We start from the raw sequence: 18,346 nt of genomic DNA, 5'->3' as shown, positions 1-18,346 counted from the left end.
GTCAACGTCAACGGCTGCGGCAGCGTCAACGGCTGCGGCTGCGGCAGCGTCAACGTCAACGGCTGCGGCAGCGTCCACGTCAACGGTACCGGCGGCGTCAACGTCTATGTCAGCAGCAGCAGCAGCAGCGCCAACAACAACACGACAACACTGCTGGACACTGGAGACAGGTACACGGTGCGGGGGGGAACTCGGCAGCTCTGGACACCATGGGGAACGGGTGACTCTTCGGGTCGATGCAGGGGAGAGGGACACACATAGATGTGGTAAGGTGTCAAAAAAAATGAAGCAGGCCTTGATCCAGGAAATGGTGAAGGGGAGGTGGCAAATGGTGAAGGGGAGGGGGCAAATGGTGAAGGGGAGGTGGCAAATGGTGAAGGGGGGAGGGGGCAAATGGTGAAGGGGAGGGGGCAAATGGTGAAGGGGAGGGGGCAAATGGTGAAGGGGGGAGGGGGCAAATGGTGAAGGGGAGGGGGCAAATGGTGAAGGGGAGGTGGCAAATGGTGAAGGGGAGGGGACAAGGAGGCACACAATAAATCAGTAACATTAATCAGGAGGACAGTGATATCAGTCGGAGAACTATATGATCTTTGGTATGTAGGAAGGAACTGCAGATGCTGGTTTACACCGAAGACAGACAGGCAGCATCTCTGGAGAGAAGGAATGGGTGACGTTTCGGATCGAGACCCTTCTTCAGACTAGAGAGGACTAGGGTAGGTATAATATGTGTACTTTGTACTCCCCCTGCATTGGCTGACCCCCATCTCCATTTATTTTTTCTCTCCCTCTCCCCCCCCCCCCTCTCTCTCTCTCGCTCCCTCCCCCCTCCCCCTCCATCTCCCTCTGCCTTCCACCATATAATTCCTCTCTCCCATATCTCTCTGTCCTCCTGACCTTCCAGTCCCTTCACCTCTTTCCTTGACAAATCGATTTTTGTGCCCATCCATTTTCGTGTTTGATGTTGTAAAACGATTGAGGCACTCGTCTACTTTTTGCTTACTTTTCACAGTTTAATTTGCAATCCTTGCGACTGCTTATCCAGCTTGCTTACACAGTGTTGAAGAGTGAAACACGAGTCGAGATCTTCAATTGTCAATAACGGACTGCATGCACTACGTAATCCACTAAATCTTTGTGGACAGCTTTCTTTTAGGTAAGTCATGTATGAAACTTTTGTAAAATATTATTATCATTTTTCATCTCTGTTTTACATTCTATGAATGTTCTTTTCAACTCATTTGTCTGGATTTTTAAAATTATGTAAGAGCAAGGAGAGAAGGAATGGGTGACGATTTCGGGTCGAGACCCTTCTTCAGACTTGAAATCCATCTTCCTACCTCAGCTAAAAATTATGCTTCTTTTAAAAGAAACAGCTTTTCTTTTGTAACAGCTAAATTATTAAAAACCTCTAATTCGTTGTAGAAATGAGGAAATACTGATGCTTGTTTGCAAAAAAAATGCTGCAGTAACTCAGCGGATCAGGCAGCATCTCTGGAGAACATGGATGCTGCCTTATTTACCCCATGAACGAGACCTATTAACCATTTCTGAAGACTCTCCTTTTACTGATCTTTGGAGACTTGAAATTATCAAAGACCTTGTTGCCTAAATTAATTTGCCTTAATTCCTACTAGCCCATCTGCGCTTACTGACCTACCTTCCTGGCCTACCTTGATTCAAAGATAATGTTGTCACATTTTCAAAAAAGGACATTGCAGATGCTGGAATCTGGCACGAAATAAGATTGCTGGAATTGAGCAGGTCAAGCAGCATTTGTGGAGGCAGAATATGTATGTGTCAACATCTATGCCAGGACTGAGAGAGAAGTGGGAAAATTACCATTGTACAGAACTACAACGGAGGAGTTGATTTATTGATTGATACTTTATTGTCACTTGTACTTGGGACAGTGAAATTATTTGTTTTGAAGACGGTATGCAAGTATGCAAAGAGTCGCCACGTAAAAGGTGCAGACAAAGTTGCAAAAGTATTCAATATAGCCCCTCTTCCTTTCCTTCTATCCCCCCCCCCATCCCCATCCCTCTTCATTCTCAGCGGCTCCCCCTGCGTCGGGCGCCTCTTGTGCTGGAAGGAACTGCAGATGCTGGTTTACACTGAAGATAGACACAAAATGCTGGAGTAACTCAGCGGGACAGGCAGCATCTCTGGATGGAAGGAATGGGTGACGTTTCAGGTCAGCGGGTCAGGCAAGAACATTGGCAGGTGATGTTTTAGGAAGGGTCCCAACGTGAAATAGCACCTATCCATGTTCTCCAGAGATGCTGCCTGATCCGCTGAGTTACTGCAGCATTTATTTTGCAAACAAGCATCAGTATTTCTTTGTTTCTACAACTAATTAGAGGTGTTTAATATTTTAGCTGTTACAAAAGAAAAGCTGTTTCTTTTAAAAGAAGCATAATTTTTAGCTGAGGTAGGAAGATGGATTTCAAGTCTGAAGAAGGGTCTCGACCCGAAACGTCCCCCATTCCTTCTCTCCAGAGATGCTGCCTGACCCGCTTTTTGTGTCTCCCTTCGATTTAAGCCAGCATCTGCAGTTCTTTCCTACACTTCATGTCTATAAATCTCTTAAGTGTTGTGCAGGCAACCCCCTGATTTTGGCCTTTCAGGCACATTAACTTGCTCTTACATAATTCATAAAACATACCCAAAAATCTGAGTGAGGAAAAAGATTTTTTCATGGAATATATATGGAAACTCAATGAATAAAGACAATTCCTTATCAATTTTCTTTTCTTGTCGTATGAGCAAAAGATGTGTAATAGAAAATCAAGGTACGGATGGTTTTCGTGGTAAGCATCACCTGTAACATGGGGTTCATGTAGGGTGGATGCAAAACCCCCGATTTTGCTTGCCAAAGGGAGCATTTTGTTTTAAAACTAGGTCAAATCAGACTTCTTGTGTTTATTCGCTTTAAGGTACAAAGAAAAACTGTATCACCTTATGCTTTTTAAATTTGCAGGTTACATCCTTCAGCGTAGTATTTTATCACAGATTGATCATGTCTGCGGCATCTGTGTCAAATAATTCGCTCGTCAAGACTGTGGCCTCTGAAGTTCCCTTCTGTGATTTCTGTTTAACTTTGGAGAAAATACAGAAAAGCAAATCCAGGTCTGAGAAAAGCAAGTATTTCAAAGACTTCCTGGATTCATGGAGATATTTTCATGATGCTCTTCATAAAAACGAGGTGAACACCACTGATTCTTTTTACCCAGCAATGCGTCTGGTACTGCCTCAGCTGGAGAGGGAGAGAATGTCGTATGGAATCAAAGAAACTATGCTTGCAAAACTTTACATTGAAGTTCTCGGTTTGTCAAAAGAGGGAAAAGATGCACTTAAACTCTTAAATTATAGAGCTCCAACGGCCTCGTATGGAGATGCAGGTGATTTTGCTGTGATTGCCTATTTTGTTCTGAAACAGAGGTGCCCAAACAAAGGCACTCTGACTATTCAGGAGGTAAATGACCATTTGGATTCTATTGCACTTAACAATGCTGTTAAGAAAAAAGACTTGGTCAAAAAGAGTCTGCTGCAGTTAATATGCCAGAGTACTGCTCTGGAGCAAAAGTGGCTTATTCGAATGATCTTGAAGGACATGAAATTAGGTATCAGTCAGCAAACTATATTTCAGTTATTCCATGCAGATGCAACAGAGCTTCACAACGTGACCACGGATTTGGAAAAAGTTTGTAGACAACTTCACGATCCCTCAGTATCCCTTAGCGATGTTTCCATCACGCTGTTTTCTGGTTTTAAGCCAATGCTCGCCGCTGTTGCTAACATGAAAAAAATTGAAAAGTTGATGCACAATCAAGGTTTTTACTTGGAAACTAAACTGGATGGGGAGCGTATGCAACTTCACAAAGATGGAGATGTTTATAAATATTTTTCGCGCAACAGCTATGATTACAGCCAACAGTTCGGTGCCTCCTCATTGCAAGGGTCTCTCACGCCATTTATCCACAAGGCGTTCAGCAGCACGGTGCAAAATTGTATTCTTGATGGAGAAATGATGGCTTACAACCCCAATACCAAAATCTTCATGCAAAAAGGAAACCAGTTTGACATCAAACGGATGGTGGAGGATTCGGAATTACAAACCTGTTTCTGTGTTTTCGATGTGCTCATGGTAAATGATCAGAAGCTGGCAAATGAAACTCTGAGAAAAAGACACGAAGTCCTTCTCACTGTATTCACAACAGCGCCAGGTCGCTTACAGATTGTGGAAAAAATGGAAATAAACACAAAAAAGGACGTTGCGGATGCCTTGAATGATGCTATAGATAAACGGGAGGAAGGAATTATGGTAAAGGATCCTTTATCTGTTTATAAGCCAGACAAACGTGGCGAAGGTTGGTTAAAGATTAAACCAGAATATGTTGATGGCTTGATGGATGAGCTTGACATCTTAATCGTTGGTGGCTACTTTGGAAAAGGCCAGCGTGGTGGAATGGTGTCTCATTTTCTGTGTGCCGTTGCAGAGGTTCCTGCACCTGGTGAGAAACCATCCGTCTTCCACACCATTTGCCGTGTAGGTTGTGGATACACGATGAAGGAGCTTTACGATCTTGGTCTGAAACTAGATAAGCACTGGAAACCTTACCGTAAAAGTAATTCCCCACCAAATATTCTGTGTGCTACTGAAAAACCAGAAGTGTACATTGAGCCCTACAATTCGGTTGTTCTTCAAGTTAAGGCAGCTGAAATTATAAGGAGTGATGTGTATAAAACAGGTTGCACCTTGCGTTTTCCACGAATTGAGAAGATCAGAGATGATAAGCAGTGGTATGACTGTATGACCTTGCATGATTTGGATGAACTGCACAATAAAGCATCTGGGAAACTTGCGTCCAAGCACGTTGACCTCAATGACGATGAGCCAGATAAGAAGAAGCGTAAAGCTCTGGCAAAAACCAAAAAGTTGATTGGTATTGCAGAACAGTTTAAGGCTCAAGATCTATCGAATGTCAGCAAAGTATCTAATATTTTTGAGGATGTTGAATTTTGTGTCTTAAATGGCCTTGACCACTATGCCAAAGCTGAGCTGGAAAAGGGGATTGCTGAGTGTGGAGGACTGGTTGTTCAGAATCCTGGACCAGACACTTACTGTGTTGTTGTTGGCACTGCCAATATCCGCGTCAGAAACCTTGTCACTTCTAATGAGCATGATATTGTGAAAGCTGACTGGTTGATCGATTGTTTGCAAAAGAGACATTTTATACCTTGGCAACCCCAGTACATGATTCACATGTCGCCTTCAACAAAAGAACACTTTGCTCAGGAGTATGATTGCTATGGAGACAGCTATTTTGCTGATCTTGATAAAACTCAGTTGCAAGAAATTTTCCAAAGAATGGTGAAACCAGAGCGGAAATTAACATTGAAAACTATTGCTGACTTGGAGCAGCGATACGGATGGGACAAATCACCTGTAAATATGTTCAGAAACTGTGTTATATATGTAGACCTATACAGAACAGTTGGGGACTGCAGTACAAAGACCCACAACACAAGCTTAGATTTGAGGGTTTTGGAGCTGCGATTTCATGGAGCAAAATGCGTCACAAGTCTGCAGGAAGGTGTCTCGCATGTACTCATTGGTAATGATACACAACGTCTCCGGGAACTGAAATTGTGTAGGAGAGAATTTAAAAAGAAATTCAAAATTGTTGTGGAATCGTGGGTGTCTGATTCAGTGAAAGCAGGATATATGAAAGATGAGAAAGTTTACTTACTTTAGAAGATCGTTAAAAGTCATGGAACAATGAGTAAGAGTGGGACTATTCTTAAGGTAGACACAAACAGCTGGAATAACTCCGTGGGACAGGCCGCAGCTCTAGAGAGAAGGAATGGATGATGTTTCGGGTCGAGAACCATCTTCTCGACCCGAAATGTCACCCATTCCTTCTCTCCAGAGATGTTGCCTGTCCCACTGAGTTACTCTAATGTTATGTATCTACCTTTAGTTTAAACCAGCATCTGCAGTTCCTTCCTACACATTGGGATTATTCTTAACCTGAGCAATGTAGGGCTCTGAGGTAAAGTTATCCAATTTCACCACCTGCAAAGAACTTAACTGAAGATCAGATTATGTCTGAACCTCTGTTTTATAAATGCTTTTCTTTTTTGCCAATACATAATTTTTCCAGGCAGAGATTGCTACGTGGCTCCTACTCATTCAAAAAGTTGAGCCTCTTCATACACTTCATAAACTACAATGCCCATCATTACATGCATTGTATGATATCGGACAGTTAATCAGTCAACATGCCGATTACCCCAACATAATGTGTTTGATTAAATCCAACTCTTTAATTTTTGCGCGTTTAAACTCAACCGGTAGGCATCTTAACAGCAGGAAGGATCAACATGAAAGCACAATATCAAGTTATCTGTCAGCCGCATTTAGTTAACAGGTCATCGGTTTTGCCAGATGTGCCAAGGCACTTGTGTATGTGTAAAGATGATCACACCCAAATTTATGGAGATACATTTTGCACGCACAGCAATAAACTAAAATGATCGCGTATAATAAAATATTAATGGAACTTGATTTCCGAGTCGTGCTGCGGTTCTTAGCCATGAGGCTAAGTATCATCAGAATATTTGATTTTCTTGAATGCCGCAAGGGCATAAAGCAGCACTTCTTCAATTTTGCCTTCAAACTAAATCACGTTTATTCTAACATGAGCATGGCAGGCCACAAACTCTTCACAGCAAATATCTAATGACAATTCTCACACCAATTAATTTCTGAAATAAATGTCATGATTTGAGAATGTATCCAATACATATATAAATAGTGTATTTTCAAAACTCGGGTCATTCATAAAATGTTACCCCTGTCCTTTTTTACTTGGAAATCTAATTTCTAAAGAGGAGTGAACAGAATCGTGGTTGTGCATCACCAAAAATATTGAAAATATATATTTTTAAGTATAATGGATTGCCTCTTTTTCCAAAGGGAAAAAAATAATATTAAGATGGATATATTGAGTATGTGATTAAATTATAGTGAGTGAATTTCAAACTTGTATGCAGGCTAGTCTATATATATTTGTGCTGATTTTATCTAAGTTTAAAGAACTTGTATTTTGAAAGATAATTCAATAAAGAACTTGTTTAAAATATGATATGTGTATGAATTACTTATTTTGCACTATAATAATTAGGTATGTTACAAAACTTACCTTCAGCTGCGCTGCAGTTCTGCCACTGGTCGTGTGCGCGATTTTGGCGCCTTTGGGGGGGGGGGGGGGGGAGTTAAAATGCAGTTTTCTCCTGCCTGTCCTGGATTATATTTTCTCGGAGTGCAAGCTTTTGCTGAAGAATTGTTCCCACGGCCGTTCTGTGAATTTTTTTGTTTTAATCGCCCGACAAGTTCAGCGCTGGAGTAATTTAAAAATCAGTCTCTAAAGCCATCAATGCCGACAACAGGGACGGATTTCACGTATGGGACAGGTAAAGGAAAGCCGTTTATTTTATGTATAAAAGTGCTCCTTAAGATGCCTTTAATTCACATTTTACCTTGCGAAAATGTGATTTTTTTTCCCCATACGAACCGGCAGTATTTTTCCTGCCGATATGGAGTTTAAATTCACCACAACCGCAACGTTCCAAACGATCGCGTCCCAGAAAAACCCACTCGCAAGGTGATTTAAATGGCCATTAATTTACAGGAATTAAACAAAAATTCACCCACTCACCCACCCTCCCTCTTCTCCTCCCCTCCACCCCCCTCTCCCTCTTGCCCCTCTCTCTCTGTCTCTGCCTCTCTCTCTGTCTCTGCCCCTTCTCTCTCTGCCCTCATTCTCTACCCCCGCCCCCCCTCTCTAGATGTGACTGCAAGTTGGGGGCTATGCGTCAGTAGATGGGGTGGTTATGGGGTTAAAGGAGCAAATTAATATTAATATAATATCAAGGGGGGTAATTAGCGTGTGTGTGGGGGGGGGGGGTAGTTAGTGTGTGTGACGCTGCATGCCGCCCCCCCCACCCACACAACCGCACGTTGGGGGAACAGACCCAACGGGTCTGCACTTGGTCTAGTTAATAATAAAATGTTGCACAGGCCCTCAATGCCACCCAGGAACTTGAAGTTGTTGTCCCACTCCACCACAGATGCCTTGATGAAAACAGATTTGTGGATCCTTAACTTCCCTCTTCTAAAATCAGCAATCAGCTCCAACGTCTTTAGTTTAGTTTAGTTTCGAGATACAATGTGGAACGGCTCTGCACCGACCTGCGATCCCCGCATATTAACACTATCCCACACATAAAAGGAACAATTTTTACATTTACCAAGCCAATTTACCTACAAACCTGTACCTCTTTGGAGTGCGGGAGGAAACTGAAGATCTCGGGGAGAACGTATAAACTCCGTACAGACAGCACCCATAGTCGGGATCGAAACCAAGTCTCCTGCGCTGCAAGCACTGTAAGGCAGCAACTCTACCGCTGCACCACCATGCCACCTTGCTGACGTTAAGAGCAATGTTATTGTTCTGGTATTATTCCATCAGATTATCAATCTCACTTCTATACTCTTCATTACCCATAATCAGCCCAATAATGGTTGTGTCATCAACAAATTTTAAATGGCATTGGAACTGTGTCTGAAATGAATATGCGGTGAGTAGAGCAGGGACTGAACACACACCCTAAGGTGCAATCTGTGGTCAAGGTTATCAAGGAGCCAAGCTGGAAAAGGGTACTGAGAAGATTTACAAAGATGTTGCCAGGACTAGAGTCTGAGCTATAAGCAGAGGTTGAGTAGGCTGGGACTCGAACCCTTGGAGTGCAGGAGGATGAGGGGTGATCTTATAATGGTGTATACATTCATGAGAGGAATAGATCGGGTAGATGCACAGTCTCTTGCCCAGAGTAGGTGAATCAATGACCAGAGGACATAGGTTTAAGGTGAAGGGGAAAAGATTTAATACGAATCTGAGGGGTAACGTTTTCACACAAAGGGTGGTGGGTGTATGGAAAAAGCTGCCAGAAGAAGTAGTTGAGGCAGGGACTATCCCAAAGTTTAAAAAGCAGTTGGACAGGTACATGGATACAACAGGTTTGGAGGGATATGGACCAGACACAGGCAGGTGGGACTGGTGTAGCTGGGACATGTTGGCCGGTGTGGGCATGGACCTATTTTCACACGGTATCACTCTATGACTCTAAGGAGGAATGTTGTTGCCAAGTCATACTGATTGTAGTCTGTTGATGGGGAAGTCGAGGATCCAGTTGCATAAGGATGCTCAGAGATCCAGGTCCTTGGGCTTCAGTTCTTTGGTGGGGATGATGATGTTGAACACTGACAGAGCCTGACATATGTGATCTTGTTGTCCCAGTGACCCAGTGCCGAGTGGAGAACCGTCAAAATTACATTTCCCATTTTTCGATAGTGACGGTAGACAAATGATAGTAGGTTCTTGCGAGGGAGGAGTTGACATGCACCACACACAATCTCTTAAAGCATTTCATCAACACCAGTCGGTAGTCATTGAGTAATGTCACCTTACTCATCTTTAGCACTGGTATATTTGATGCCCTTTTAAACCAAGTGGGAACCTTGGACCTTAGTAATAAGAGGGTGAAGATGTTGGCAAAAACCTCAGTCGGTTTTGAGAACATCATGGAGGTCCAGTCCCTTTACACCTCCATCCTACACCAGGAAGGTTTCAAGGACCTTCATTTCTTCCTCTAACAGAGACACAATCAACTTCCCTCACACTTTACAGTGATACAACAAGAGAAGGCTCGTCATGCACTCATTGCTAGGTAGATCCAACTAACAGGTTTAATTCATTTAATTTAGTTTATTATTGTCACATGCAGCAAGGTACAATGAAAAGCTTTTGTTTGTGTGCTATCCAGTCAAAGACTATACATGAATGCAAACAAGCGGTCCACAGTGCACAGATGAAGATGATGGCAAACGATTCCTGAATGCTGACCCTTACTTTCCCACAGCTATGTCTTGGAAGGAACTGCAGATGCTGGTTTACACTGAAGATAGACACAAAATGCTGGAGTAACTCAGCGGGACAGACAGCATCTCTAGATAGAAGGTATGGGTGACGTTTCAGGTCAGCGGGTCAGGCAAGAACATTGATAGGTGATGTTTTAGGAAGGGTCCCATCGTGAAACAGCACCTATCCATGTTCTCCAGAGATGCTGCCTGATCCGCTGAGTTACTGCAGCATTATTTTTGCAAACAAGCATCAGTATTTCCTCATTTCTACAATTAATTGGAGGTGTCTAATATTTTAGCTGTTACAAAAGAAAAGCTGTTTCTTTTAAAAGAAGCATAATTTTTAGCTGAGGTAGGAAGATGTAGCAAGTCTGAGGTAGCAAGTCTAAAGAAGGGTCTCAACCCGAAACGTCCCCCATTCCTTCTCTCCAGAGATGCTGCCTGTCCTGCTGAGTTACTCCAGCATTTTTTGTCTGTTTTTCCCCACTTATGTTGTTTAAGAGAGAGGGTGTCACTTGCTGTGGGTCAGATGCCTCGTGACCATCAGAGATCAGAGAGGATGGTTTTCACATCACAGTTTTCCATTATACCATAGCACTTTCTTGGGCTAATAGATTTGGATGGTTATGATGAGCAAACCACTCCCATCGTAATGACCATGACCGTGACCATTGGTCCTTTCCCATTTCAGACACTCATGAAATCTCCAATTGATGAGTTGTCGGGAACTGGAAAGGATACTCTGGCACTCTATCTGATTATCACAATCGCCTGCCCAGACACTTGCACTCCCTGCAATTTGTGGTGGATAGGCTAGCAATAGGATATGCACAAAGTAAGGCACCTGGTTTGCTGTCAGGGCAAAGAAAAGAGCCGCTTGTGTTCAAACTTACCAGAGGATCATCAATACCAGGTGAGGACAATGACAGGGCAGTGGTCTTAAGGTGATGATTGATGTTCATGCACATTGACTTTCTGTGAGGAGTCCATGAGTTCAAATAAATCTAGATCTTGCATTACACAGAGTCTGAAGCCCATCTCTTCTCATGTGGAGTGGTGGCCAACCATGAACACAAACCTGGTGGAGCATCCAATGGCTCACATCCCAGCTGCCAGTGCACCAGGGTCAGAGACTAACATTTCCAGTGTGGTTCCTTGGAAGGTATGACCTCTCTGGATCTGAAAACACTGTAGGGCAGCAACTACTGCTGCGCCACCATGCTGCCAGCGCAAGAGATGGGGGTTTGATTCAGACTATGGGTGCTGCCTGTACGGAGTTTGTACGTTCTCCCTATGACCGCATGGGTTTTCTCTGAAATCTTCGGTTTCCTCCCACGCTCCAAAGACATGTAGGTTTGTAGGTAGACCCAAAATGCTGGAGCAACTCAGCGGGTGAGGCAGCATCTCTGGAGAGAAGGAATGGGTGACTTTTCGGATTGAGATCTTTCTTCAGACTGATGTCAGGGGAGGGGGCGGGACAAAGATAGAATGTAGGCGGAGACAGTAAGACTGGTGGGGGAACTGGGAAGCGGATGGAGATAGAAAACAAGGGCTATCTGAAGTTAGAGAAGTCAATGTTCATACCACTGGGGTGTAAATTACCCACGCAAAATATGAGGTGCTGTTCCTCCAATTTGCGCTGGGCCTTACTCTGGCAATGGAGTAGGCCCAGGACAGAAAGGTCAGATTGGGAAGGAAGGGGGAATTGAAGTGCTGAGCAACCGGAAGATTAGGTAGGTTAAGACAGATTGAGCGGAGGATTTCAGCGAAACGATCGCCGAGTAGGTTAATTGGCTTGGTATAAGTGTAAATTGCCCCTTGTGTGTGTAGGATAGTGTTAATATGCGGGGATCGCTGGTCGGTGCGGACTCTGTGGGCCGGAGGGCCTGTTTCCACACTATCTCTAATACGAAAACTAAAACTGAAAAACCTTTCCTTCTCTCCATCTTTCCTCCCTTTATTGTTTTTTTTAGCTGCCTTCTGTTGGTTTTTAAAAGTTTCCAAATCCTCTTGTTTCCCATTAATCTTTGATATATTATGTACCTTCTCTTTTGCTTTTATGCTGCCATTAACCTCCATGGTCAGTCACGGTCACCTCATTCTATCCTTATAATCTTCCTCTTTGGGATGAAAAATTCCTGCGTTTTCCAAATTACTCACAGAAACGTGCCATTGCTGTTCCACCATCATTCCTGCTTCTAATCAACTTTAGCCAGTTCACTCTGTAGTTGCCTTTACTCTAAAGTAATACTGATAAAACCGATTTCAGCTTCTCCCTCTCAAACTGTAGGTTGAATTCTATCATATTATGATCACTGCCTCCTAGATGTTTCCTCACCTTAATCTCCCTAATCAAATCTGGTTCAATATACAACACCAAATTCAGAATTACCTTTTCCCTAATGGACTTGATCACAAGCTGCTCTAAGAAGCCATCTTGTAGGCACTCTACATATTCCTTCTCTTGGGATCCAGCACCAACCTAGATTTCCTCAGTCTACCTGCATATTGAGCTCCTCCATGACCACGGTAACATTGCCTTTCTTACATGTGTTTTCTATCTCCTAATGTAATTGGTACCCTACCACATTCTGGAGTCGTATACACTGTATCTGCAACATGGCATCGTTATGGAAAATTCCATAATGCCTGCAGAGCGAAAGACTCACCTTGGAACATCACTGACGTTTTCTGTTTGAGGATCTAATAATTGTCTCCGATTATTTCTGATGAATAATAGCTCAATTTGTAATTGTGATCTCTAGCACTTGGATTCATTGGTCTGCCCTTACTCACCCAAACCATCTGGCCATCCTGCATGGCAGCTCAAATATTGATTGATTAGATATTTTATTATCCAGTTCAGTGAGCTTCTTTGTTTTGCAGACAGAAGTATGCAAGAGTTGCCACGTAAAATATTCAATATGCTGCCTCACCCGCTGAGATTCTACAGCATTTTTGTCTACCTTCGATTTTCCAGCATCTGCAGTTCCATCTTAAACAAAGTATTCAATATAGTCCCTTTTCCTAGCCCACCTCCCTCCCCACGCTGGCTCCCTCTTTGTTCTTGGCGCACACCAGTCCTCGGACAACCGCTAGCACTTACGACGGCTCTCTGACGTCTCTCTTCCTCACCACATCCCTCTCCCTCACCGACGTCCCCCTCACTCACTGACATCCCCCTCACACACTGATGTCCCCCTCACTCACTGACGTCTCTCCTCGCTCTGACGGTGGCCGAGCCTGGGCTTGTCAGCTCCACGCCGCACAATCAAACAAGTATCTGTTCTCCAGTGGAATTATGAGTTTACTACGCTGTGTGTTTATCTGTGTTGCCTTAAGTTCTGGACTCAAGAACAAATTAAATTCATTGTTTCTTTCCTACTGAGCCTTTGTCAGAGCACAGATCACAGTGGGCTGATTTCTGTAATATGAGCTAGATATCAACTATTTTCTGGAATAACCCAGAGGTTAAGAGGTTCAGGGTTACTGTGCCATGTTCCTTTGCAGGCAGACTGGTCCAGGATAGTCCCTGGCTGGTGTCCTGCCTGCAGCAGATGACTGTTCGCAAAGACCAGTCCCTTGCCCATCCTCCCTGGCATAGATATAATGACCTCACCTGCTCCAAGTGTTCCAGCTCAAGCTGAAGGCTCGGAAGAATCACATCCAGGACATCTTCAGCAAGTCTTCACATCATTCTGGAAAAGCTACCTACAATGATGCCCAATGCAAGCCTCCAACAATGCTGCAAGTTTACTTGGGACAGCCCGAAATAGCACTGGTGTGGCTGAATGTCCACTGCTCAGACCCCATTTCTTGTGCGTAAAGCACTGTACTGCACCAATGTCACAAGAAGACTGCAATATACATCAAATGCTGCAGCCATTCTGAGGCTTTGTGATCCAATTTCTCCCCCGAGAATTCTAAATTGACAGTAGCTATTGAGTAAATTCTTAGTAAACAGCTATTGATATGATCTGCTCAACCTCATAATTTCTTTCTAGTATGTTCAAGGGGATCTGTAAAGAGAGGCCATGGATTTTATATTTGGGGAGGTAAATCTGTAAGCAATCAAGTGCACAACATATAGCTGAAGTTCTGCTGAAGCATTCAACCTTAAAAGAAAAGTTTAATTTCCAAAATGGCATTTGTAGAAATAGATTGTGCCTCTTGAAGTTGAATCAAAATTATTGCTGCTCTGTGCATCAACAATGAAAACCAGCTCCATCGATGTTAAGTCGCAGAGCAGCCGGAGATACAGTCTGGAAAATAATCGCATCTCCGGCAAGGTAAGAGATTGAAAAAAAAAGTTTGCCCCGAACTCCACAGTTATCTTATAGTCATAGAGTGATACAGTGTGGAAACAGGCCCTTCAGCCCAACTCGCCCACATGGCCAACATGTCCCAGCTACACTTGTCCCACCTGCCTGCGTTTGGTCCACATCCCTCCAAACCTGTCCTCTCTATGTACCTGTCTAACTGTTTCTTAAATGTTGGGATAGTCCCTGCCTCAACTACCTCCTCTGGCAGCTCATTTCATACACCCATCACCCTTTGTGTGAAAAAGTTACCTCTCAGATTCCTATTAAATCCAGGATGGTCTCTGGCTGGAGTCCTGCCTGCAGCAGTTCATGAAATGTTCTTCAAGTTCCTGAAATTCCTCATTAAACTGGAGCAGTTGGAAGTCCCACCAGTTTTGCACAACTGCAGACAAGAGAAAGAGCTGATGCATGAGAGCAAGTGTAAGTAGCCGTTCCTCCATGCTCTACACCATTGTGGAAGAGTGAATCATCCCAGCTGTGGATCACATCAAGAGGTAGGGGTTGGTTGCGGGAGGGTCAGGGGTGGCCAGGGACCGGGGAGGAAAATAGGGAGGAAGGAAATGCGGATGCTGGTTTACACCGAAGATAGACTCAAAAAGCTGGAGTAACACAGTAGGACAGGCAGCATCTCTGGAGAGAAGGAATGGGTGACTTTCGGGTTGAGATTCTTTTTCAGGTCGCTGACATCATGTAGCAATATCAAGGATCAGAATGCCATGGTCAGAAAGACAGCAGGGTTGGCGGAGATGGTGAAATTAATAATTCGATCCATGTTTGCATCAGGTGGAGTAAAGTGACTGCAGAGTTATGATTGAGGTCAAATAACATAATTCGCAAACTACTTTGGAAGACAGACACAAAATGCTTGAGTAACTCAGTGGGTCGGACAGCATCTCTGGAGAAAAGGAATAGGTGACTTTTCGGGTCAAGTTCAAGTTCAAGTTTGCGTTTATTGACACTTAACCAACTGGTACAGAGAAATTTGAGTTACCATACAGCCATACTAAGTGAAAAGAACACAATACTCACATAAAATAAAATGTAATATAATCATCGACCACAGTGGAATCAACATTCCTCACTGTGATGGAAGGCAATAAAGTTCAGTCATCTTCCTCTTTTTTCACCGTGGTCGGGGCCTTCCGCACTTGCCGTTGCTGATGGTTCGATGTCCAGACCCTCTCATCGGGATGATCGAAACTGCGGCGTCGGGACGGATCGGAACACTGCGGCATGGAACTCCCGAGTCGGCCTCTTCTTACCGGAGGGGAAGTCCACAGTCGGAGCTCTTCTTCTGGTGACCCTCGGCAAAGGACCACCCCCTCTGAGATGGTAATTCCGAGCCGCGCCCGCGGCTTGAAGCTCCGGGCCGGTCTCCAGGAAAGGCCGCACCAATCCAAGTTGTTAGACCGCAGGGAGGGCAGAGATGCAAAATGGAGAAACTCGCATCTCATCGAGGTAAGTGACTGAAAAAAGTTTCCCCCAATCCCCCTCCCCCCCTCCCCCCACATAAACTAACCAAGAAACATTGAAACATACATTTAAGACATATTTAAAATAATAAAAACAGAGAAGGGACACGACAAGCTGTTGGCGTGTCGGCCATTATGGGCACCACCTGGTGGTCTTTAGGTTTGAAGAAAGGACTCAACGCGAAATGTCACCCATTGTTCTCTCCAGAGATGCTGTCCAACCCGTTGAGTTACTCCAGCATTTTGTTTAAACCAGCATCTGCAGTTGATTTTAATTTTGATTTGATTTAATTTATTGTCATTGTCTTCAATGAAGAGGCAACAAAATTATTTTTCCCTTAGTCGTACAAAAAAAACAAAACACAAAACACAGAACACAGTAGTGCCCAACACAAACATCCCCACAGCAGCACCAAAGTTCCCCACTGTGAGGGAGGAACCAAAGTCCAGTCAACCTCCTCGCCGATGTTCCCCAATGTTCACCCGTGGTCGGGGCCTCCCGAGCACCCCATAGTCACCACTATGGGATGTTCGGGCCCTCTCACCGGGAACCTCTTGTCGGCCACCTTCCACCGGAGTCCGCGGCTCCCGATGTCCACAGGCCGCGCTGGGCGGAGATTCGCGCTGGCGATCCCAGGCAAAGGGTGCCCGGACTCCGCGATATTAAAGTCAGCGCCGCCCGCATTGGGAGCTCCGCACCCACAACTCGGCGATGTTGGAGCAGCGGCCCAGCACTCCGGAGCTCCAAACGAAGGCCTCGCCCGCTCCGCGATGTTTCCAGTGCCTCGCCGCCACTGCTGAAGCTCTGGTCTGGTCCTGGCAGGAAAGGCCGCGCCAATCGAGCAGGTAGGCCGCGAGGGGGGGTGGGCGAGGGCGAGGGTGAGGACGCGACTCGGATAATAGCTGCATCCTCGCCAGGAAGCGACTAAAGGACGGTTTCCCACTTGTCCTACCCGCTTCCCCCCACATAAAATACCGAAAAAAACAACAACAAAAACACACTCTAAACATAACAAAATAAAAAAAGGCAGCCAGACCGTGGGCGGAGGCAGCTAGCAACAGCGCCATCGGAGTTCCTTCCCACACAAGCTACTTTGGAACATTGATAACCAGTCACTGACCCAGGAAAGCTGTAACTAAAGTGCCTGTCCCACTTACGTGTCCTTGGGACGCAAATTACGCAACCTCGTAGTCGCGTTGAGCAGAGATGGTCCCGCAAAGGTCGGGCGCGATTTCATGCGTATGCACAGCCGTCTTGGGCATGTGATGTCATTTGAAGATGGACACAAAGCTGGAGTAACTCAGCGGGACCGGCAGCATCTCTGGAGAGAAGCAATGGGTGAAGTTTTGTGTCGAGACTCATCTTCAGTCTGAAAAGAAGGGTCTTGACCCAAAACGTCATCCATTCCCTCTCTCCAGAGATGCTGCCGGTCCCGCAGTTACTCCTGCATTTTGTGTGTTATCTTCAATTTTCTTGCCCCGCTCTGGGAGTAGAAGTGGGGGCGGATCCGGACTGCAACGGCCGTGAGCCCCAGGCCGAGCTCGGCGATCGTTTGTCTGCTTCTGCTGCTGTTGAAGGTGAGACTTTGCGTCGCGCTGGGTCTTGGGCCTGTCCCACTTTGGCCGTCAGTTCCACGACAGGCCGTTGGCTCGCGAAGATTTCGTTCACTACAAAAATTTCGGATCCCCGCGCGATGTCGCGCACAATTACATACCCCTCCGCTCTTCTAAGTGGGACCAGCCCCGCGCGGCCATACGATGCCCGTGCGCCTCAACGCGACCACGAGGTCGCGTAATTTGCCTGCCAAGGACACGAAAGTGGGACAGGCCCTTCGTGCAGAAGCCAGTTCTTCATTTAAGCTTGATAATGTGAGAATGGTAAATGCTGTTTACAAATGGACATGGATGCACACATTTATTTTACGTGCTCCTCATGGATTGTCTGACAAATTGCTGGAGGTCTTGGAGCAAAATTTAGGAAGTGTGCAACCTGTGCATGAAGCAAATGTTTGTGTTCAACAAAGACATTTTAAATTAAATGCCATTGTGTGGTGCACAAAACTATTGTCTGCCTGATGGGATTTCGAACCCACTATTTTTATAATGTGCTTTAGTTGTGTGGGTGATGGACACAGACACGACTGATATCTGTCCTGAATTTCCTAAGAAGCTGCAAACCTGTCTTTTAGCAACAGGTCTCTTCAGTGACCATCAAAGCTTCATTGTATACCATGAGTTTGGTGTGGTATTCTTTCAATTGAAATAAAAAGAAAAAGGCTTCCACAATGTGTAGGAAAGAACAGCAGATGCTGGTTTACACCGAAGATGCTGGAGACACAAGACACAAAATGCTGGAGTAACTCAGCGGGACAGACAGCATCTCTGGAGAGATGGAATGGATGACGTTTCGGGTCGAGACCCAAAGAAGACCTGAGGCTGCAGAAGGGTCTCGATCTGAAACCTCAACCATTCCTTCTCTCTGGAGATGCTGCCTGACCCATTGCGTTACTCCAGCACTTTGTGTCTATCAAAGCTTCCACAATGTTAGAATTTCGCAAAGCCCT

General features: G+C 44.8%; 1 protein-coding gene across 1 annotated transcript; it reads left to right on the top strand.

Annotated features, from left to right (window-relative positions):
- The first annotated feature begins 58 nt into the window (after positions 1-58).
- On the top strand, positions 59-5,883 carry lig4 (DNA ligase 4). Its single transcript, XM_033022208.1, has 3 exons — positions 59-170; positions 1,010-1,153; positions 2,981-5,883. The coding sequence occupies exon 3, from the start codon at positions 3,020-3,022 to the stop codon at positions 5,756-5,758; it is 2,739 nt and encodes a 912-aa protein (XP_032878099.1). The 5' UTR covers positions 59-170; positions 1,010-1,153; positions 2,981-3,019; the 3' UTR covers positions 5,759-5,883.
- Positions 5,884-18,346: the final 12,463 nt, after the last annotated feature.

This window comes from Amblyraja radiata, chromosome 6 (genome assembly GCF_010909765.2).
Source record: "Amblyraja radiata isolate CabotCenter1 chromosome 6, sAmbRad1.1.pri, whole genome shotgun sequence".
Lineage (NCBI taxonomy): Eukaryota > Metazoa > Chordata > Chondrichthyes > Rajiformes > Rajidae > Amblyraja > Amblyraja radiata.
Note: the sequence above shows the minus strand (reverse complement) of the source record. Positions and strands in the feature narration are given on the sequence as shown.

What these genes read in the sequence shown, in the direction of transcription:
- lig4 (XM_033022208.1), top strand. Translation starts at nt 3,020, where the DNA reads ATGTCTGCGGCATCTGTGTCAAATAATTCGCTCGTCAAGACTGTGGCC.